This window comes from Arvicanthis niloticus, chromosome 24 (assembly GCF_011762505.2).
Source record: "Arvicanthis niloticus isolate mArvNil1 chromosome 24, mArvNil1.pat.X, whole genome shotgun sequence".
Taxonomy (NCBI): domain Eukaryota; kingdom Metazoa; phylum Chordata; class Mammalia; order Rodentia; family Muridae; genus Arvicanthis; species Arvicanthis niloticus.
The window spans coordinates 40,878,624-40,902,639 of NC_133432.1; the positions used below are offsets into that span (position 1 = coordinate 40,878,624).

General features: G+C 46.9%; 1 protein-coding gene across 4 annotated transcripts in view; it reads right to left on the reverse strand.

Moving 5' to 3' along the window:
• The window catches only part of LOC143438197 (cilia- and flagella-associated protein 337-like), a 69,094-nt gene that overhangs the window by 29,472 nt on the left and 15,606 nt on the right, over positions 1-24,016 (reverse strand). For 3 of the 4 annotated variants that reach the window (XM_076923854.1, XM_076923853.1, XM_076923856.1), the window contains exons 5-8: positions 21,357-21,422; positions 18,934-19,164; positions 17,895-17,977; positions 15,095-15,187 (exon numbers count right to left, since the gene is read on the reverse strand). In XM_076923854.1, coding sequence (XP_076779969.1) covers positions 15,095-15,187; positions 17,895-17,977; positions 18,934-19,164; positions 21,357-21,422 — 473 coding nt within the window. Of the gene's footprint in view, positions 1-9,735; positions 9,884-15,094; positions 15,188-17,894; positions 17,978-18,933; positions 19,165-21,356; positions 21,423-24,016 lie in introns of those variants that run through there. The other variant, XM_076923855.1, reaches the window with a different exon arrangement.

Sequence of the window (24,016 nt, forward strand, 5' to 3'; positions counted from 1 at the left end):
GAGAAAATGCCCCATAGATACGCCCACAGGGTGATCCGATGAAGGCGATTCCTCTGAGGAGGTTCCTTCTCCCCAGATTTGACTAGGTTTGTGTCAAGTTGCCACTGAAGCTAACTATGACAACACACAAACGTTGTTTGCCACACAGCCCCTCTAGTTTGGAATCTGGATTGTGTCATGCGCACTCTCTCAGGCCTGCAAGCTCTCTTTCGTATGGCTCTCACCGGCTTTAATTTAATGGTAGGGCTTGGCAGCTCTAATTAAGTCCTTCTTCTTTATCAACATTTTCTTAGCATCAGCACATAATTACTCTTCCAAACAAACTTTAGAATAAAGAGGATTAGCGCCAAAATAAACCATAACAATCTTATAAAGGTTCTGATTGGATGTTGAATGTAGCTTTGGTGTTTCAGGATCTTGACCATATTGAGGACCATGGAGACTTCCTGGCTATACAAGCTTTCTTTTATGTCTTTGGAGAGGTCCTTGTGAAGGTTCTTCCTGGGTACACGTGACGTGCCAACCCATGCCTTCAGACAGAGTGGAAATGGGAAAGAATGTGGAGTACTGGGTTTGGGTGGCTGAGACCTGCCATTCTAGCCAGCAGAGATCAGGAAGATCATTCAGCAAAGGCACGCTTAGTTGCATAGGATATTGACAATATTGGGTAAGAGTGGATGCTAGAGTCAGCAGCAAGGGCACAATTATCATTCAGTTCTCTGCAGGGGCTGGAGAGATGGCCCAGCAGCTAAAGACACAAGTTCAGTTCCTGGCACCACATGATGGTTCAGAGCTGTTCATGACTTCAGTCTCATGGGAACTGACATCTTCCTTTGGCCTTTGAGGGACCAGGCCTGCATGTAGTGCACATATACACATCCAGGTGAAACTACTCATATACATAAAATAAAATAAATGGATCTGGAAGAAGAAGAAAAAAAGGAGGGAGGAGGAAGAAGAAAAAGAGGAGGAGAAGAAAGAGAAGGAGGAGGAGGAAGAAGAGGAGGAAGAGGAGGAGAAGGAGGAGGAAGAGAAGGAGGAGGAGAAGGAGGAGGAGAAGGAGGAGGAGAAGGAAGAGGAGGAAGAGGAGAAGGAAGAAGAGGAGGAGGAGAAGAAGGAGGAGGAGGAGGAGGAGAGAAGAAGAAGGAGGAGGAGGAAGAAGAGGAGGAAGAGGAGGAGAAGGAGGAGGAAGAGGAGGAGGAAGAGGAGGAGGAGGAGGAGGAGGAGAAGAAGAAGAAGGAGGAGGAGGAGGAAGAAGAGGAGGAAGAGGAGGAGAAGGAGGAGGAAGAGGAGGAGGAGGAGGAGAAGAAGAAGAAGAAGAAGAAGAAGAAGAAGAAGAAGAAGAAGAAGAAGAAGAAAGAAAGAAAAAGAAGAAAAGGAGGAGGAGGAAGAGGAGGAGGAAGAGGAGGAGGAAGAGGAGGAGGAGGAGGAGGAGGAGGAGGAGGAGGAGGAGGAGGAGGAGGAGGAGGAGGAGGAGGAGGAGGAGGAGGAAACCGCTAAGATGCCTTTTGGACCAGAAAATTGTTTTTCTCTACAGCTTCTATTTCTACTATAGAGTTTAAAGAAAGAATTTAGCCCCTTGTAACCTGCCGTCCTGTTTAACTTAAGCTGTCAACTTGACACCATCTAGAGCTATCTGAGAAGGGAATCTCCATTGAGGGATTTCCGGAGCAGAACGGCCTGAGGGCATGTCTGTGAGCTGTCAGTTACTGGGCTACAAGGGCTCAGCCCACTGTAGGAGCAGGTGATCCTGTGCTGGATGAGAAAACCAACCAAGCAAGGCTCTACAAGCAAAGCGGCAAGCAGTGCTCCTCGAGTGGTTTCTGCTTCAAGTTCCCACCTGAGTTCTGACTTCCCTCAGTAATGGACTGTGATCCCTAAACTAAAATAAAGCCTTTCTCTCCTCTGGGTTATTTTGGCAATGGAATTTGTCACGCAAGCAGAATAAAGCTGAAAGCGCCTGCCTGTGTGTCTTGATGATTTTAGTATCAGTTTTAAACAATTCTTGTCTACTGGTCTCTCACTTCCTTAATCTCTTGTCTCCTCAGAGCCTGGCCTCCAACCATAATTCAGCCACTGCCCTTGCCCTGACCTTGTCATTGGTTGTCTCCAGGACACTCTCTTCTTACCCAGCTCTGATGGGTAAGATCCCACCGATACACAGATCCTGGCCCTTGCCCCTTGTGGCACAGCCCTCACTTCCTGCGTACTCCACTTCCTATGTGACTTGACCCCCAACAACTGAGCAGAGCCACTTCCTTCTACTCTCATGGTTCCCTGGCTCCTCGTAAGTCCTTGCTTAGCAAAGCAGCTTTCTAGTTTAGTCTGGCTTGACGTGCCTTCCTCCATATGCAAATGTGTCTGGAGACAAACCACGGAACTGAGTGGCTCGTCATCAAATTCAGGGCCACAAACCACTAATGGGTTCTGAGTGCTCCGGGCACGTTGGCCCTCATTTTCTTTCTCTTAGACTAATTCATCTCCTCTTTCTAGTGCAAATTTCCATGACCTCATCCTCAGGGCCCATTCACAGTCCTAGGTTGCATCTCATGTTGCTCTGATAAAACAGGGACCTGAAGAGAGCCGGGTGGTGAGAGAAGGTCTCTTATGTCTTACACTTTACAGTTCGTTATTAAGAGAAGCCAATGGCAAGAATTCCAGGTAGGAGCCTGGAGGCAGAACTTGAAAGCAGAGGTCATGGAGAATGGTGCTTACTGGCTTGTTCCCCCTAGTGTGCTTAGGCTGCTTTCTTCTACAACCCAGGCCCACCTGCCTAGGGATGGCACCGCCCACAGTGGGCTGGTCCCTCACACATAATCATCAATCAAGAAAATACTCCATAGATATGCCCACAGTTCAGTCTGATGTGGTCAGTCCCTCTACTGATGTTCCCTCTTCCCAGGTAACTCTAGTTTGTGGCAAACTGACAAAAACTAACCAGCATAGGAACGTTCTAGAGCATGGGGGAATTGCCCCAAAAGAGACCCCCTCTCAGTTCTTATAACACAAGCATACGTAGCTGTATGTCTGGACCTACCAGCTCAGCCTTACCTCAGGTCCCTCCAGCAAACCAGCCATGCCACCCAAGAAACAAGCCCTGATGCATGCATTAGGTCCCACCCCATCTCACCCAGGGTTATAGCTCAGCACCTCTCTTCTTTCTCTTCTACATTGTACAGTTTCCAGTTTTTACTGGATTCTTCCCTCTAGTATATAAGCACATGCCATTTCTCCCACTAGGGAAAAGAAAAGAGGCTTTTTTAACAATACGGTTTGTCTTATCTTCTCCCATGAACAGCTCCCATGGCGGCCGCCCCAAGGTCAGCAGTGATCTCCATGCTGACAAAGCTCACAGAGAGGTTCAGCCCTTGTCTTTCCAGCAGTTGCCAGTGATCCTGATCTCTCCGGGCTCAGCCCTCACTTGCTGCATATGAGCTACTGGTAAGAACAATTGTCAATCACAAGGCTTTAACTTCGGTTCTTTGAACTAACACACACACACACACACACTGACATACAGAGAGATACACACATGACACACATATACACAGACACACCAACACACCAACACACACACATAGAAACACACACTGACACACACAGATATACATACAGAGAGACACACTCACACACTGACACACACACACACACAGAGATACACACACGACACACATATACACAGACATACCAACATACCAACACACACATACAGAAACACACACTGACACACACAGATATACACACAGAGAGACACACTCACATACTGACACACACACTGAACCACACACAGAGATACACACACGACACACATATACACAGACATACCAACACACTAACACATACACACAGAAACACACACTGACACACACAGATATACACACAGAGAGACACACGCACACACTGACACACACACACACACACACACACACACACACACACACACACTGCATTTCTGATGCCCTAACTTGGCTCCTCTTAGTCCCTGGCATTAGTCTTTTCTAAAGATTTATGTTATGCATCCGTAAGATTTATGTTATGCATATGAGTCCATATGCCCCTGCAGTCCAGAAGAGGGTGTCAGGTCCCCTGCAACTGGAGTTATAGAAAGTCATGAGTCAGTACATGGTTGCTGGGAACTGAACCAGAGTCCTCTGCAAGAACAGCTTGGTCATCTCTCCAGCATCTACGTTTGCCCTTTCTAGCCTCCTAACTGGTCACGAATTATGTGGGTGGTTACGATCAGCAGTGGTTCCCAACCTTCCAATGCTGTGACCCTTTAATACAGGTCCTCATGCTGTGGAGACCCCCAACCATAACATTATTTTCACTGCTACTTTATAACTGTGACTTTGCTACTGTTGTGAATCGTAATGTAAATATCTGTGTTCTCCAATGGTCTTAGGTGACCCCTGTGAAAGGGTCAGTTGACCACCAAAGGGGTCCTGACTTACAGGTTGAGAAACACTGATTTAGAAGTTGGGCTCTACCCGTGGGGGGGGGTTCCCACCCATTTCCCTCACTGATGTATTACAAGTGCGAGGAATAAGGACTTTATCACCCCTCAAGCAAGTCCAAGCCACCATACACACTGCCTGTACACACCAGGTGTGCTAATACTGTCCAGCTTCCAGACTCACCTGGCCGCCCAGGGGCCATTGACACTCTCCCTCCGGGCCCCACCACAATGCTGCTCTGACATAGACTCCTGCCTGCCACTCTCTGGTCTTTCCTACGTCACATGGCTCCCGTCACCCCTCACTCTCTCTGAGTCAAAGTGGTGGTTTAGCCCTGTCTCTTCCCAGCAATTTGGTCAGCAGAGAAGAGACAGTGGCCTCTGCTTTTGAAAAAGCTCTTCTTGTTTGCTGTGTGTCAATCAACATGCAGGACAGAACTTCCGTTTACTGACTGGATGGTTGGGCCCCACCTCCTGACATCAGGTTTGCCTGCATACAATACACAGATTCCCAGAGATCTGCCATTCACTATGGCTGCTTGAGGAGAGGCCCATCTGGATCCAATCCTCTCAGCCCCAGGACTCCTACTACAGTCCTTTGTAGCTCATACCTCACACATACCTGTGGCTTTCCATTTGTCTTATCCCTACTTGCCACGCACCCACCCTAGGGTTGCTGTCCTACCCATTCTTGGTGTGTTAGAATTGTGAACAAAAGCAACCCTGGGGGAGGGGAAAGGAAGGCATTCATTACATCTTACAAGTTACAGTCTCTGGTGGCTATCGGGTGGAAATTCAAGGCAGGAATCTGGAGGCAGAAACGGAAGAAGAGGCCATGAAGGATCAGTTGCATTGCCATGAGCAAAACGGGAGCCATAACGTAATGTTTATTCCGCCCGCAGCCTCCAAGGGTTCAGCCCCCCGGCCGTGGGCTATTGCTTTGCTATGTTAATTGACATAGCAAAGCAGCTCCCAATATGGTGGCCAGGAAGTAGAGCAAATCGAGACAAAGCCCCAAAGACACATCTCCAGTTACTTCGCCTCCCACCTATGAGGTTCTCAAGAAATCAAATTATCCATTAGGTGAGAGTCCTTATGATCCCTAAAACTCCCACAGATACACAAGAGGTGAGTTTTACTAACTGACCAAGCATTTATTAATTCAATCAAGTTGCCGATCAAATTAACCATTGTTTGCTTGAGTCTTGCTTCCAATTGAATGAGTGTGGCGTTTAGCACAGGACCTGGCAGGTTCTGGGAACTTTTCCAAATCCATCCATTCTTCATTCTAGACCTTTGGGGCATGATGGATTAGGACTCTCCTATCATGACACTTGTGCTTTAATGGGGGGGGGGGGTGCATAAAATAAGAAGTTGAGCCTAATGTACATAAGATAGTCACGTGATGGAAAGTGTTGTGGAGGTAAATGAAGCAGGTGAGAGTTACAAAGAATCTGTGCCTGGGGGTGAGAGAAGGCTCTCTCTGGGCAGGGAACTCGGAGTGAGGAGCACAAGTAGCAGGGTCTTCCAAAATAATGATGAATGCAAAGGCTCTGGTGCTGGGGAGTATGGGGTGCTGGAAGAACAAAAGGAGAGGGTGTCCTGCAGCAAAGCAAGTGAGCAGGGGACAGGGAGAACAAGGACAAGGTGGCTCGGCAGGGAGGCATAACGGAAAGATCTTCCCAAGAGTAAGTGAGCCCTCTAAGCTGGAGGAAAACTGGGCAAAGAACTACAAGAAAGGGAGACAGAGAAGGCTGTGGGTGCCAGGTGCAGGCGCCAGGTGTGGGTACCAGCTGTGGGTGCCAGGTGCAGGTACCAGCTGTGGGTGCCAGGTGCGGGTACCAGCTGTGGGTGCCAGGTGCAGGTGGCAGCTGTGGGGTATTGTGGGGAGGAAGGCAGTGAGCATCCAACAAGGAGTGACCTGAATGTGAAATGACCTTCACAGGCTCCCATGCTGAGAGCTTGGTCTCCAGCTGCTGATTCCATTTGGGGAGGTAATAAGAAGCCATAAGAGGAGGGTCTGGCTGAAGTAAGTTGTAGAGAGAGTATCTTGTGTAGTGTATGGATGCGTCACCTGTCAATTAAAAACCTATGGGCTATAGAAAAGAGTAGAATAGAAGGTGGGACATCCGGGAGGCAGAAAGAACTCTGGGATAGAGCCAGGTGCAGGAGATTCCCCTGGGAAGATGGGACTAGATGGCTGCAGGGTACCTGAGCACAGGTAACCAGCCACGTGGCAGAATGTAGATCAGAATAAACGGATTATATTAAACTATGATCTAGTCAGAGAAGAGTTTAGCTGTATAGCTAAGGTATTTGTAAATGTATTTTGAGTCGGATTCTTATTTCTGGGCACATGGGGTTGGGAGGACGAACCAGACCCAACTTCTACAGTAAGTCACTGGGCATGCACTTTATTTAGGTTACAATTAGAGCACCTCAGGTCTGAAGTAATGGATGAAGCTGGCTAGGGGACTGAAGCCTCTGAACTGTGAACCGAGGCGACAGAAAGCTAATGTTACATGGAGGCAGGAAGAGGCTGTCGGGGGGCCACCATGTGTGCAGAGCCTTGTGCTGAATGATGCAGGGCCTGAAACCTTTGTCGAGGAGTTTGGCCCATATGCTGAGAACATGTACCCTCCTCCCCTAAGGTGTCACCATTTTGTGACAGTGGGACCTTCTGAGATGGGGCTTCTAAGAAGTCTTTAGCCACTGGGCGATGAGGGGTGGAGGTGGGGTGTATGACCCTGAAGGAGTCATGAGACCTGTAGTCTCTTCCCTTTGTTGCAATGTCACCATTGGTGCATAACAACAGCGCCAATACTAACAACTCTAAAACTGTGAGCCCAAGTAACCTTTTGCTTCCTTTAAGTTGATTATCCCAAGTACTACATCATAGTGACAGAAGGCTGCCTGGTTCTCCCTATGTGTCAGCTGATCAGGAGCACATGATGCCCTAGTTAGGGGCCCCAGAAGTAAGACAGCATTACTGAGGAAACCTTGAGGTAGCCGATGTTATCAGTGGTGGTAGGGACTCAAAATAGTAATGAAATTAAATTTTGGGAAGTAGGGTACATTCTACAGACTGAAATCCATACCTGCTACTGTACCCTTGGGACACGCAAACAAGGCGCAGCATGAAGTGGGTTTTTGCTTCTGGATACCAACATGGATTTTTTTTCCCCAGAAGATTCTTGAAAAAACTGGAAAGAATAGGCTGACATGGAGATTTCGGCTCACTCCACCACCACCAGTCTCTGATTCTACTTTAAAGAATAACATGACCCCGTGCTTTAAGAGAGCACAGACTCCTGAGACAGTTCGCTCTCACTCCCTCCCCAGAAAAGCATCCATCTCAGTAAAAGAGCCCAGAAATTATTCATAATTGTTCTAAAGCTTTGGCAAGAAGCCAAAGCCCAGGAGAATTCAGGCAGCCTGCCTGTTTCATTGGGCCCTTAGCAACGGCAACCCTCATAGACAGTAACCGTGCTGGATTCCCTTTTAAGATTGAAGGCGGCCAAATTTAGACCCAGAAGGTCCTTCTGCAAGGGTTTCTCAGCTGTGGCCGCTAGTCTACACGCTTTACCGTTGATATAAGAAGCAAAGGAAACCATCTCATTTGGGAGTTGAGACTGACAAAGGCGAATTTACTTAGCTAGTTTCAAATGCAGCAACAGGCAAGATTCAGCCTGTCAGACCCCCTGAGATTCAGCCTCTCAGACCCCTCTGAGAGCTCAGAGCAGGATAAGCTCCAAGCAAGGCCGCTGGGAAGAACGGGGCCTGGGAAGTTGCAAATGCCCAGCTGTGTCTGGACGAGTCCAGTTTCTGTTTCTTTGAACTTTTGGGAATCGCAGGAAAGGCAAGGGAGGCAATTTCTGACATATCGCAGTATTCGAAATCCCGATGATCTCACCGTCTCCACACTGAAACTGCTTTTGATTTTCAAAGAGCCTTTCTTCTTTTTCTCCCCACCTCTATGGGATGCAGAAGGATGAATTACAAAACAAACCTTCTGGTTCCCTCTTTAAGATGGAGAGGATCATTGACTCCTGTTATGAAAGGTGACGAGGTGACTGAGGTGGATGGGAAACTGTCTCCAAGGGGCCACTGGCCCTTTCAGAGCATATAAAAGAGAAAGAGGCCACTCTGATTCCAGTCCACACAGAAATGTCTCTGGTTACTGCCATCAGATCTTTTCTAGACTGCCAGAAACAACAATCCGACATGTGGAGTCTTTCCCAACTAGGGAAAGACAGGAGGTCATCTTTAGCTTAGTATGTGCTTATTATGAACAAAATTAATGGTACCATAGCCTAGAGAGGCAGCTAGGGCCAGGTCAGTTAGGTGCTGCGACTCATTTTGGAGACTTGTGGGAACTGTCAAATCTTGAGAGGACCAGCATGTGTCTTAAATTCCACTTAGATGGGGAATTTAAGACCAGAGCCCCATTAGACATTCTGCTCACATTTGCATTTCAGAGATGCTAAGGGGGGAGAGGTGCAGTCCCCAAGCCAGGCCTCGGTGAGCACAAAGGCTCACTGCATGCGGTTGGAGTCAAAGCCCTCTAGATCTGCTGAAGGCTGTAGAGCAAAGTGTAATCAGACTCACCAAAAGCCTAGGCTCTAGAAGCAGACCTCCCAACTAGCATGGGTAAGAAAGGATAGGGTCTCAGATGGGCACTCTAGAGAGGGCAGTGTTACAGAAATGAGGGGACAGGCAAGACAGAGTTGAGGGTGAGAAAGAGACGACTCCAGGAAATTTAAGGTCAAAAGTGAACCACAAACCAGCAGTGGTGGCACACGCCTTTAATACCAGCACTTGGGAGGCAGAGGCAGGCGGATTTCTGAGTTCGAGGCCAGCCTGATGTACAGAATGAGTCCCAGGACAGCCAGGGCTACACAGAAAAACCCTGTCTCAAAAAAAAAAAAAAAAAAAAAAAAAAAAAAAAGTGAACAACAAAAGGAAGTTAAGCCATCTGTCATGCACTTGAGCAAATAAGATGGTGTGTGTGTGTGTGTATGTGTGTACATGTGGAGAACAGATTAATGTGGGGTATCTTTTCCAGTTCCTCTTGTCTCAGTTTTCTGAGACTGGGTCTCCCACTGGACCTGCAGCTCACTGATCTGCAATGAGCTGTTTAGCCTCTGAGCTCCAGGGATCTGTCTCTGTAGTCCCAGTTCTGGGGTTACAGTTAAATGGCCACCACATGCAGGTTTTTTTTTTTTTTTTTTTGAGTGATAAGGACCTGGTCCTCTGGCTTGCAAAGCAAGCATGGTCCGAGCTGAGGCATCTCCTCAGTCCCTGGTATTGATACTTCATTGACATTCTCCTCCTACTCAGATCCTCACTACTTGAAGGACACAAAGATCCCGAGTCCAGAGTCTGTCCCACAGTGGTCCTACTGCCAGCTTTGCAGAGTGACTGTTGTCCCTGTGATACAAGACAGAGGGTGCTGATGTCATCAATAAAGATAAAAATAAAATACTCTGGGTCTCCGAGAAGAAATTAATTTCAGTTCAGAGGATTAGCAATGGCTTTGAGAAAAAAAGATGCATCCGAGTCGGATTTGGGGGCTGGTGGGATGCTAGTGATCAGAGGTGGATGGGCAGCATGTGGGCAGGGAGAGGGCACTGACCAGGATGCTGAGTTGATGCTGCTCACGGGTGCAGGGAGAGGCAAACGACCCAGAGACCCAGAGGGCTGGTACCTGAGCCGTAGGAGGAGTGGGTACGGTACAGAGTGTAAACAATGAGAACCGTTCACTGTCACTGCTGTAGTGGTTGAACTCCTCTTCCAGACTTCAGGGTAGGGAAGGTTAGGAGGTGAAAGGGTGAATATATATGGGACAGAAATTTGGTAGCATGGTCTGTGCTAGAGACATGGACTTCGGAGACATGAGCATTGTGGTATTTAAAACTGAGATTAGAGGAGATCACTAAGGAGGGGTCTTCAGAGGACCAGGACCAGGAACTGAGCATGCTCCAAGGGTGTGACGTCTGGGAGAAGGGGCGGAGCCTGCAAAGGGGGTTCTGGGAAAGGATACCCGGGGAAACCGAAAGAAAGTGGGGAGTGGAATGTCTGGAGAGAGACACGAGGAAAGTCTATCAAGGACCAGATTGAGACTGTCTCAGTCACATTTCTATTGCTGTGATAAACACCACTGACCAAGGCACTTACAGAAGGAAGGGTTTGCTTCCCCGCAGTTTCAGAGTGTTAGAGTCCACCATGACAGGGAAGCATGGCGGCAAGCGGCAGACAAGATGGCTGGAGCAGAAGCTGAGAGCTCACATATTGAGGCAGAGAGGCACACTGGAAATGGTACCAATCTTTTGAAACTTCAAGGCTCACCCACAGTTACATTCCTCCTCCAACAAGGCCACTTCCGGGTCCTTCCCAAACAATTCCACCCAACAGAGTTCAAGTATTCAAGGAGAGCTCGAGAACTGATGAAGGATGCTTAGTGTAAGCACTGTTGGTACCCAAGGAAGGGCCGCTTGATGTAGGCAAGGCAGGGGAGAGAGCCTGGTTGCAGTGGATCGGAGAGAATAACTATAGCTGATCTATCATCCATCTGTCTATCATCTATCTGTCTGTCTATCTATCATCTACCTACCATCTATCAATCATCTATTTACCAACCATTCATCTATCATTTGCCTATCTACATATTAGCTACATACTATCTATTATCTATCTACCATCTATTTATTATCTATCACCTACCTACTACCTATCTATAAATCATCTATTTTTCTATCAACCATCTGTATCATCTGCTATCTATCTATCTATCTATCTATCATCTATCCATCCATCTATATACCTATCTAATTTATTATCTATTTACTTATTTGAGACAAGGCTTCATCGTGTAGCCCAGCCTAGCTCAAAACTCAGTATACAGCCTGAATGGAGAAGTCTCAAAACCTCAGCCCTCAGCCTCTGCTTCCCCGGTGCTCCAATGACCAGCGTGCACCGGTTCTGAGAGCAGTTCTGCTGAAAGTTGGATGGCTTGGTTTGGATGCCTTGTTCTCTCTCTGAATTCATGGGCTGGAAACTTAATCCCCAAATTGATATGATAATGGTGTTTGGAGGTACAGCCTTTGGGAGCTAATTAGGATCAGAGGAAGTAATGAGGGTAGAGGCCTGAGATGGGAGGGGTGGGGGGGGGCCTGGCATTACAGACAAGGGAGAGAGATCTGAGCATGCTTGCACTTGCTCTGTCCTATGTGGTACTCTCTGCCTGTTGTAATGCAGGAAGAAGACTCTATTCTCCATAAATTACCCAGCCTCAGATGCAGTAACAGAACAAACAGACTAAGGTGGGGTATTGACTAGCAGAACAATTGCACTAGAGAGAGATTTTTTTTTGACTCTTACTTTCTTTTTTTCAACATATGGAAACAATAACATTTTTATTAGCAGATCGGCTGCATCTATAGAGGAATGTGAAGTTCATGGAAGGTGAAGGAAAGGAGGATTTTTTTTTTTTCAGGAGGCGTGGCCTTGAGTATCTGAGCCTACAGGGAGAAGTTAGCAGAGGGCCGAGGAAGGCTTGTCTGACGATGGAGAAGGCAGAGCACTGGTCTTGGTGCTGGCAGAGAAAAAGAAGGAGGAGGAAGAGGAGGAGGAGAAGACTATAGTTAGTGGAATTTCTCCCCTGAGAGGTTCTATGCGTTCAGTGAGATCACTGGCTGAGAGGATGGAGACTTCAGGAGGGAGGCAAAAGAAGTCACAAAGCAAGCGGGCACACTGGGGGACTTAAGGACCCAGTGAACATAAAACAAGCTTCTCAGGGGTGTTATATGCCATGCCCAGCCAGATGCAGGCTCAGGCCTTAGCTTCCTTCAGCATCCATTCCTGTTCCCGACTTAGTCCCTGACTACTGAGAGAGCTGGAGGGTCCAGCAAGCTGGCTGCACATTTGCCCCAGGGTAGAGGTTCACATCCTTAAGGGACAGCAAAGCTCAGGCAGAAGCTTGGTGGGGAGGGGGGGGGATTCCTGTGTATCCTAAAGGGTGCATCATGGGGCCTTCTAAGGCTTTGTTTGTTGTCCCAGGCTGCCCTGTTACTATAGAGGACACAGTGTTGGGGAGGGTAGGTGTGAGGCCAACCTCTTTTCTCTCTGATACCCCATAATAACATGAGATTGTGGAATTTATTTTATGTTTTGTTTGAGAAACCCTGGGTATAGGTTGATATACCCCCAGTTTTAAAATATCTATCTATCTATCTATCTATCTATCTATCTATCTATCTATTTATCATCTATCTATCTATCTATCTATCTATCAATCTATCATCTATCTATGTATTACCTCTTCTTTAACATAGAATGAGGTCGATATCTTTCTCTGGGTGAGTATATGGATTAGTCAGAGGTCAGGCTGGAATAATAAAAATAGTTGCTACATATATTTAGTCATTTTGTCAAAAGTAGCTGTTGAACGACTTCTACTATCTGCAGACTCCATGAGACAGGCATTTGTCACTCATATTAACAATATTCCCTTGAGGATCCAGCTCAGGGGTCTAGCACTTGCCTGGTGTGCTTGCGGACCCAGGCTCCATCCTAGAAAAAGAAAAATCCTCTCGCCTCCTTCTGTTTTTATGTTTGTAGATAGATGTTTCTGGGCTGAGGTGTACCTCAGAGTGTGTCTACAGTGGAGTGAACACATATAACAGAAGTGGGATTGCATTTGAAATCATGCATTATGGGTAATGATAGAGTGGGGCCTCAACATGGTAATTAGTTTACAATGTGCTCCCGTGAAAATACTCAGAGACCGTGATTAATGTTCCCTGCAGCAGCCAGCCCCTGTAAGTAGTGCTTCCCATTGTGCTTCCCAGAACTCCACTCTCCCAGGATATTACGATAAATACCGCGTTGGGTCTCCGGTTGTGCTAAGTGATTAGGTCTGGGTGTGAGAGGGAGGTGAGGTGAAACGGAGATAACGTCCAAGCGCTTGCTTTTCTGCTCTGCTAGACTCGCAGGAAGAAGGAGCCAGCCAGCCATAGAGGGCGTCTAAAGGTCCAAGGACATAATCCACGGCCCTCCTCACGCATGCTTAGTCTGTGAGGTTACAAACTGCTTTTCCAAAAGTGGTTTCAAAGTGAGGTTAGCACACTGTGTCATTTCAAGAAACCGTAAATGAATATGGAAAAAAAAAAATCAATACCAACCATTCACCAAGGAAACTCCTTGGAAGGCGGGGCACCTATGCTCGGAGTGTTTGAAGCGCCCCCTTCTGGCCTCATTGTAGACTCCAGGTGGGGAGGGATGGAGGGTGTGGCAAGGACCTGGCCCTCTGGACAGAAGCCACCATGTGCAAAGGTCCTCACTCCTAGTAAATGCCAATAGATGTGTAGGAGCCAGAGAGTAGCAGCAAAGCCCAAGATACCAGAGTCACCCGTGAGTCACCGAGGACCCGCTCACCAGTGGCTGGGTGCAGCACTAGCACAGCCAAAGGCCAGGGCACCTTGCGTCTGAAAGCGCTGCAAGGGAGTTTTCACAGAGATACGAGGTGAGCTTCAGAGAATGGCAGTTTCAGTGGGATCCACCTACTCAGAGAGTCTACACGACCTGTGGGAGTCAGGTCTTAATTAGGAATGTGTCCCCCATATTCAGTAATATGGGCGCACAGTGGGTGCTCAACAAACACTGTGGGAAGGGGTCTCGGAGCAAGGAGCAGCGCTGGGTGTAGCGTGGCATGCATTGGAGGAGTCCTGTTCACTAGGTTATCATGTCTGTGACTTGAAAACGCTTCACAATTGGAAGCTGGGAAATCATGCTGGGACTTAGTCCCCACGGTAGCAGCAGTGTCGGGTAGGGGCTAGTAGTGGAAGTTTGGGTCATGTAGGCCAAGAGTGACTGAGTTTCCGTAAGAGACACTTGTTACAGGTCAAGCCTAGCCCTCGGGTTTTATCTCTCCCACACCTAGGCGCTTCCCCTGCCCCATGCGTCAGAGCAGCAGGTGCCCTCTCAGAAGCAGAGCCAAAGCTGGTACCACACCGTAATGCTTTTCAGCTGCCAGAACCTCAAGTACAAATAACCTCTTGTCTTTCTCAATTGCCCATTCTCAAGCATTCTATTACCGAAACAGGAAGCTGACTAAGATACCGTTCAAAAGCTGTTGGTATGGCCGGGCAGGAAGTCGGTAGATAGGAAAGCCTATGATCTGAATCGAGTTTCAAGAAAAGTAATCTAGCCACATATAAAATATCATTGATAACTGCCTGATTTATTAACCAGTTTTGGTTCTTTTATTAGTTTTGTTTTGTTGATACAGAGGTGTGAGTGTGTGTGTGTGTGTGTGTGTGTGTGTGTGTGTGTGTGTGTGTAAAGCCTCGTGTGTCCTGGAACTCAATCTGTCGAACAGGCTGGTCTTGAACTCACAGAGATCCGCCTGCCTTCGCCTCCCACATGATTCATGGCTGGTGTCACCAATGCCCAACCTAGTTTTGGTTCTTTGGTGTTCATCTCTTTGCTTGATGAAGGATGGTCCCTTGGCTAAGCATAACTGTGCTGGGTGACATGGTGTGATTATGCTAGCACAGCCTAGTGTATGCTGCCCCAGGAGCAGCTCCTAGTGCCTGGGGGTGAGCCACCCACAGGCAGTCTTCCTTGAGTGGACCTTCTTACCAGCAGTCGAGTTTCAGGGGTACAGCTTCCAGGCCACAGATCTGACAGTAAGGCTCCAAGTTCGAGAGTTCATACAACTGCAGCTGCCGGCTCCTGTTCAAAGCAAGCCTGGTTGAAGGCAACTGGAAGCTCCTCACCCCAACTCTGTAGAAGTACTTTAAACCCCACTGTTTCCATAAAGAGGGGGCCCTCCAACCAATGAAAATCCTGCCCTATGGGGGCTGAATCTCAGGCTTCCTGAAGCTCTCTATGGTAGGGCCATCTCTTCAGCCAAGTGCTAAGCCTGGCCACATGACTGGCCCTTCTCCATCAGGGGCTGGTACAGTTTTCTGCTGCCTCAGCTCTGGAGTGCAGCTGCAGGGAACTCAGAGCTCAGCTTGCCACTAAGGTCCTTTCTTTGTAAAACGGTGTCCTAACACTCTCTGAGTTACAGATGAGCCACCGAGCTGCCGTGAGGTGACACGTGAGAGAGTGGTTGGTCCAATGCCTGGGGACTGCTTGGGATGTCAGGCTTTGGTGTGGGGAACATAGGACATCGGATTGGAACATGAGGAGTTGTTTATACTCCTTCACTACCTCCTGCCTTTGGCTTACCTTAGGGCTGCTGAGAAGAATACAGCTTTGTCAGGGCAACGAAAACAACCGATTGCTCACACCGAGCTCTACTCCAGGCCCTCAGCCTGGGCCTCTCAGTACTAAATGTCATTTCTTCTCTCTTCCTTCCTAACAATGCAGTTCAAATGTGGCTCCCTGGACCCCAGTGAAGTGTGCTGCTGGCCTGCTCAGAGTGTTTAATAAGCAGCGGCCATGTCAGTCACTGAACTGTGGTGAGATCACACACAACAAGGCCGTTAAGCATCTTTTTTCAAAAATCAGACTGGAGGAGGTCACCGTGTCAAGTGCAATAAGCCACAGAAAGAAAAGACACACAGCACGTTCTTGTTGGTGGAGCGGACACACATGGACCTCTCAGAACTGAGCAGAGTAGAGGCCATCAGACACTGAGAAGGGCAGTGGAGAAGGTTGGGGTGGTGGGAGAAAGAATTTAAATTAGGAACACCAAAACAGAAAAAGGAAGAATTCTTACTTTCTACAGCACAGCAGGGTAGCTACTGTTTAAAATAAACTGTAACACCTTTCATTTTCTCAATGACACATAGAAATGATTAACGTTTGATTGATGATTAATCAAAGTAAGTATTACCACAATTTGATCATTACATGGCATATCCATATATCAGATTAGCATACTGTATCCAGGGTATGCAAGTGTTATGATTGTTTGTTTGTTTTTAAGAACACAGGAGCTAGAAAGATAGCTGAGCTTGGTAGTCTTCCACAGGCCCTGAGCTCTGTTCCCAACACCCACACCACATGGCTCATAGCTGCCAATAACTCCAGTTCCAGTTCCAGTGGGTCTAACACCCTCTTCTGGGCTCCTTGGGTATTGCACTTACAATACACACAGAATACACACACACCAATAAGCAATAAAGCCTTTTTTTTAAAAAAATGATGATTAAAAATAAATATAATAAAACATTTAAAAATCAAATTGAGCTGAATTTATAAATGTATATTTGCTGCTTAGTAGTTACCATAATATTAAATTGATTATATTAACTATGTTGATATTTCAACAAATATATTTTTGATGATGAATTAATATAAAATATTAAACCTCATGAACAATTATATTTAATAAATTAGGGTTAGGTTGGGGTTGGTCATGGAGTTTGTCATTAAAGCCTAAAAGAGCCTCAGGGTGTGGAGAGCTTTTGGGGGCTGCTTCTAGAAATTTGGCAAGAATTTGTCACTGGGCTAGGACATGGAAGTGGGCTCAGATAAGAATATTTACATTTGGGCTAATGCAAAGCTCAAGGTAAACTCTGCCTAGCAACGTTCCTTTTATCTTAGTCATTCTGACAAGCCCTAAAACAGTGACCTCGGGGCTTTGTTTATTGCATTGTTTGATTACTTTGTCTTTGATCTAAGAACTGACCCTATTCTCTGCAAGTACCTAGAATGGTATAAAAGCTGGCTGGAGAAAAATAATCCTGCTTCAGCACCCTCACTGGCTGAAGCCATGTTATCATGTTGTCTAATTGTCTTTTTCTTTTCAATCCTCACTCCCTCCCTTGAGACCCTATTCGGCTGACTGAGCTGGCTTGGTCTCTAGGGACTTGTGGAAGAGAATTGTGGAGAGGGCTTTTCAGCAGTGAGGGGCTTGTATGGTAGGCAGAGTTGTCGGAACTCTTCCACCTGCCCCTTAACTGTAGCCACACCCTAAAGCCCAGAGCACAAGGGCCCTTCAACTTCCACCCTCCCTCTGCAAGCTGAAGCCATCTGAGAGCCTGAGCCTTCTGGACCTCACTCCTAAGCCGCAGGCAGCCACAGGGAGTGACAGTAGTAAGTGCGTCCATGTTTGCGCTCTGTATTTTACCCTGTGAATTAGTCCAGTGCAGTCAAGACTCAATTTAGACGGATAAGAAAACAAATATACCGTTTAATCCAAATAAAGTGTGCTTGAAAAGTACTCAGACTAATTTTCCTCCTGTGGACCTTTCTTGGTTCCAGAAATATTTTCGACAAGATGGCATCCTCTGAGATAATGAGCTCGCGGCATGAAGCCACACAAAGTGTACCTCTGTTTATACATATGGGCTTTAGAGCCCATATTTTAAGACTCCAACGTTAGCCTCAGACACGGATCACACTGCAAACATGTATGCTTGTTTGACCTCAGACACAGATATGCATTTCGGCACACCAGACTGCTTACTTTTGGTTTCATGCTTACCCGGTTCCAATGATTACTTTGTTATACTGTGACATGCTGACAATGTCTGTCACCCAGCGGGACTTCGGGCTGGTGGATTTGCCCTACACGATGGAAAGGTGAGAATTAAAAAAAAATGTATATGCCTTTAAAAACTGTATTTATTTCATTTAAATTTATTTCACTTTAATTGAAAAGCACTTTCATTTTGTGTGCATACGTGTTGGCCTGCATGTATATATGTATGGGCACTGTATATGTGTTTGGTGCTCTCAGATGCCAGAAGAGGTCATCAGGTCCCCTTGGAACTCAAGATACAAGTGGTTGTGAGCTCCAGGTGGGTGCTGGGAATTGAACTCAGGACCTCTGGAAGAGCAGTCAGTGCTCTTAACCACAGAGTCGTCTCTCCAACCCCCAAAGTTTTCTTTAATTTTCTTCTTCAAGGGGAGGAACTTGATACATTAGAAGAGCCCACTCAGTGCTTTCCCTTGGAAGGGGCTATTCAGCAGCCTGAGAGGTTTAGTTGTAACTTCTAATTCTAAGCTGCCTGGGAGCTAAGCTTGCACACTCTGTCCGAAGTACAGAGCCTAATTTACCACAGAAGCTCACATATTTGTTGAAAGAGAGGGGTAGTGGGAGGCAAAAATGGGCCAGGCATTCTTTCTCCTAATCACACTCCCCAAATGCTTGTTGTTTTCTGAGTTTCTGATTAGTGATTCAGACAGGAAAACCGCCTCACGGGCACAGCCACAAATGGGGTGGGGGTGGGGGTGGGGATCCCGTTCCATCTGTCATTCAGTAAGACACATGATAAATGACATGACTGAGGCATGTGTAATTCATCATTTCATCTGAATTTAGAAGCAAAAAGAAGCATTTATCTCCGACTCCTTGTAGGGCTTGTGTTTTATTTGCATCCCCCAGACTCCCAGAATCTGCAGCAGATATATTATATTCAAGGGCACAATTTATGTGATCACGCCACTTAAGGAGAAGTTTAAAATAGCAAATAAAATCAAACCGTAGCACTCAGCATCCTTATCAAATGAAAATCACATACAAAAATTGCCTTTTTTCTTTTCAACTTCAGCTGCAGGGACCAGAAATAAATAGCTCCGTCTTCTCGGATGGTGATTAAGGTGTCATCAGGCAGAGGGAGAATGCGCGGCACGGGTCTCCCATATGTCAGCCTCTGCTGAATGGCAGGCAGCAGGAGAGAGGCCTCTGCCTGCCGAGCTGCAGCCTTAGCTTGCTCCGAGTACTCCAGCTGCAGGTATGTGCAGAAACTGTCCTGGAAAGCAAAGGACAACTGGTCAAGACCTCTGTCATTTTGGCTTTTAGAAATTCTCTTTTCCATCAGGGAATGGATAAAACTCTTTTTTTTAAAAAAAAAAGATGTATTTATTTTATTTATTCATGAGTACACTGTGGCTGTCTTTAGACAAACCAGAAGAGGGCATCAAATCCCATTACAGATGGTTGTGAGCTACCGTGTGGTTGCTGGGAATTGGACTCAGGACCTTTGGAAACACAGTCAGTGCTCTTAACCACTGATCCATCTCTCCAGCCCTGGATAAAACTCTTTTCTTGGGCATTGATAGAACTGTTAGCACATGCTGCCAACTTGGGGAGTGGTAACTGTGGGATACATTCAGCTGGGCCTGGAGGTCTGTGGCCAGCTGTCTGCCTATCTTTCTCTGCCTTCCCTCTTCCTCTAAGGGTGGTCTGGGGGTGAGGTGGGCATCTCAACAATGGTGGCAGTTTTTTTCTAGCCATGTACCACGTTTGACCCACACAACATGGACCTTCACCTCAATTTTCACTAGGAATATAATTTATCTCATTTTATAAGTTGAAAGTCTCAAACATGGAAAAGCTCAATTAAGAACAAATGCTTGCTCTTCCTCTTCTGGTCCCAGGCACTTTGGGAGCCACAGGTTGCCATGTAAACATGCCTAAGTCTGCACAAGAGCCACACCACACAGCCAAGCCCCCAAATGACACAGAAATGGCATCAAGAAATCCCAGTCATTGCTGGATGGTAGTGGTGCACGCCTTTAACCCCAGCACTCGGGAGGTAGAGGCAGGTGGATTTCTGAGTTCAACACCAGCCTGGTCAACAGAGTGAGTTCCAGAACAGCCAGGGCTACACAGAGAAAGCCTGTCTGGGAACAAGAAAAGCCTGAAGAAGATTCAGGCCAGCAATGCAAAGACAATGAGTGACCTGCAGAGGCCATCAAGGCCCTTGTGAAGCCCAAGATGCCAAAGGGCCCCAGCTGCACTCAGCTGGCTCACTTTCATCACTCATCCCAAGCCTGGAAAGTGAATTCAAAGCTATATGGTAAGGGTCGTAGGCTCTACCAACCAAAGCCGAAGGTTCAAAGCAAGGCAGAGGCCACAGCACCAGCTCAGGCCCAGGCTTCAGCGCCAGCTCAGGCTCCTAATGTGCCCAGACCCCTGTGAAGGCCTCATAGAAAAAGGCTTGCCAATGTGAAGAGAGGTGGACTGGTGTGGCAGGTGTGGCAGGTACACCTCACACTATTTTCAGATGACCAGCATCCTATGCTGTTTTTACTAATAAACTTGGGGCAAAATCTGCTGAAGAAAACAAAACCAACTAGCCAACTAACCAACCAACTAACCAATCAAATTGAACAAATACCTAAGAAATGGCTGTCCCGGGACTTGTGCCTCTGTCTTCTGGACTTCATGTGCCTCCCTCAGAATTTTAGCAGGACGCCCATAAAAAGACACTTTGTGGCTTGGGAAAAGGAAGGTAGCCCTTGAACCGGAAACATGGAGGTGGCGAGCTTTGGATTCCAGGAATGCTTATGTTTTTCTCCATGTCTCCCAACCCCCGACTTTGCTAGCTTTCGTTTTGTGGACAGGAGCCTTGAGTGCTCCTTTTAAAACCAGGTGAGAATTTTACATCTGACTGGGCTGGTGAATTGGCCAGAGGTCTGAATAGAGATGGCTTACTGCCCAATCTGTCATTTTTAGACTTAAGTCACACCCAGACAATGGAGAGGGGATGACGGGCACAATGGCCAAGAATGCTAAAAGCAGATGCCCCACCTCTTTATAACCACACGCTGAAAGCTGAGGAATGTTGGTGGTGGTGGTGATATTCATGAAGGTCTCATGCTGTGACAGTCCTGGCTGCAAACCCTTTGCAGGTGCTCAAGGTGTTGGCCACTGGCAACTGTCGACCCAAGGGATTTCTCTAACTGCTGTTTTCTCTTTGGCAATTAGGTGAAGTGGTCACCATGACTCCCACTCTTGGTTTTCCAGCACCCTATGTGGAGCCTGCCTGAGCCACTGAGGTTCCCAGCCAAGCTCCTTCATAGAAGAATTTGAAAGTTGCAAGCAACCACTTTACTTTGGATCAGCTTGATGTAGCCAAAGGGATGAAGCCAGGCTCCCAATGGGGTGTCGTGTGCATCCCTTACCAACGTTAAGTTGGATTTAGATGATGTGACTTACCCACTGAATTCTCCCCACTGCTTCGTAGTCTATTTTCATGAAGAGTTGTTCTATTTGTCCAATACTCTGGGAAGAAAAAAAGAGAGACTAGTAGCCTTTGCTAGTATTGAGGAAAGAGGCAAGTGCAGACATGCCAGAAGACAAACACGTTTACAGTGAGGTCTTTGGAATGGATGTCTAAATAAAGCAAATCACCCTGAGGTATGACCTCATTAAAAAGCCTGGAATCAAAGATGGAGCAGAAAACAGAAAGCTCAGGGTGACAGCCATCACTGCTTGGCTTCAGCCTACCTGTCCAGACCCCATTGGAGCCTGGGAGATCTCCAGGATGTCTGGGGGTGGGGATGGTTCCTCCATGACTCTGGATGTTAAGTCACGGCGTGAGGATGTGGGTGTGCAGGACTCAATCTGCTCCCCCATGGCTGTGCCAGGAGTGACCCTGCTGAAGCAGCTGGGCTCAGCTTAGAGCTGAGGTACACATGTTACTGAATGAATAAGACCACATATTGGGGCATTCTGGGAAACTCCATAGTGACCACCAAGTGTATGCCAAACTCTGGGAGTTTCAGATCTGAAAGTTAAAGGGGTAAAAACCTCTATCGCATATGGACCTCACTGGCTGAGGGCTTTCTGTAATTGCAGTTAAACCTTAAACCAGCAGATACACCACACATAAGACTGCCTTCGTGACATGAATGACACTTGATAATGGACAGGTTGTTTGGGCTCTGTGCTTTGAAGTTGTCAAAATTTCATACTAGTCTCTCATGATAGAAGAACAGTCAAGTTGAAGCGCTAAGATCTGGGCTAGAGGGCTGGCTCAGTGGTTAAGGGTGCTTGCTGCTCTTTCTTTGAAGGACCTACGTTCAGTTCCAAGCACCCACATCAGGTGACTCACAGCCATCTATAACTCCAGCTCCAGGAGATCTAACACCACCTTCTGGTCTCCTTGTCACTGCACACACACACACACACACACACACACACACACACACACACACACACGGGGTGGGGGGAAGGAGAGAGAGAGACAGAGAGACAGAGAGACAGAGAGAGAGACAGAGAGAGAGAAAGAGAGAGAGGAATCCAAGACAGACACTGCACTGTCCGTAGCCGTTTTTGCTGAGTAAAATTCAGCACAGAACATCATGAGGAGCCATGAAGCTCTTTATCACGTGTTTAACAAAAAGTTATTGATTTCTGACTGTCTACTCACATGGCCTAAGGCTCTCTGTGTGTTGTATTTCATCAGAGTAGCAGAGCAGCCCTGTTCAGGAGCCATCTCCCCCTCCCCCCACCCCCCCGCTTTTACCGCTGAAAAGAGAGGTTTAGAGATGCTGACTGACTTCCCTGACTGGCTGGCTGGCTAAGAGATAGATTTGAGTGTAACAGCCCTACGGCCTCGGATCTTCTTTAACAAGGGACGATTGTGGAATCTTGATGGACAGCATCTAAGCAGCTTGTCCCTTATCATATACAAATTATATCGTGAGTAAGCTCTTATGGGCATGGTGTATGTGTGAGTACATGTTCAGGTGTGCGAGCGCATGTGTGCACATGCACGCGAAGGCCAGAGGTTGACATTGGGCATCTCCCTCTTTTGCTGTCCACCTTATTTTTTTAAGACAGTGTCTCACGGAACCTGAAGCTCACTGATTTCGTTAGACTGGTTGGCTGTTAAGTTCCCACAAGCCTCCTGGCTTTGCTCCCCCTCTCACCAAGGACTGGAGTTACAGATGTATGACACCACACCCAGCTCTTACTTGTGAGCTCAAATACTCAGATACTATGCTTTTACAGCAAGTACTTCACCAGCTGAGAATTCCCTTTAGGCCCCTAAAGTCTTGCTCATTAAGACTTTCTTCTGCGAGTAAGTGGCCCACACTTCAGAGAACAACACCCACCTATGCGCATGCAAGCAGTCCTAATTAAATTCAGCAGGCCACCAAAAAAAAACCCTAAGCAACAACAAAACCATGATAAATAAAAAGGGTGGGGCTGGGGAGAGCCATAGGTAACAAAAAGAGTTTAGTAGGAATGGAAGAGGAATAAGAGAAGGCAATGAGTAGATGTAAAAAATGACCAAAATACAATTGTGTATTATATGTGTGTCTTAGGGTTTTATTGCTGTGAAGAGACACCATGACCACAGCAATTTTTATAAGCGCAAATATTTTATTGGAGCTGGCTTACAGTTTTATTATTATCATGGTGGGAAGCATGACAACATCCAGACAGACATGGTACTGGAGAAGGAGCCGAGAGTTCTACATCTTGATCCAAAGGCAGCAGAAGGGGACTGTGGGCCACACTGGACATACTTGACCTCAAAGCCTGCCCCCACAGTGACACACTTCCTCTAATAAGGCCACACCTACTTCAACAAGGCCACACCCACTCCAACAAGGTCACACCTCCTGATAGTGCCACGCCCTGTGCCTAAGCATTCATACACATGAGAACCACACTTACTCCAATAACCACAATATGTACACAAGATTGTCAAAGAATATAAAAGAAAATTAAAAAAAAAAATAAAATAGGAAAAAATTGTTGTATTCTGAGCTAACCAAAATGGCAAAGAATGAGTAAACCAGTTGATTCCAGCTGTCAGGAAAGTGGAGGAAGATTGAAAAGAAGCTAAGTGGTTGTCTTTGGGA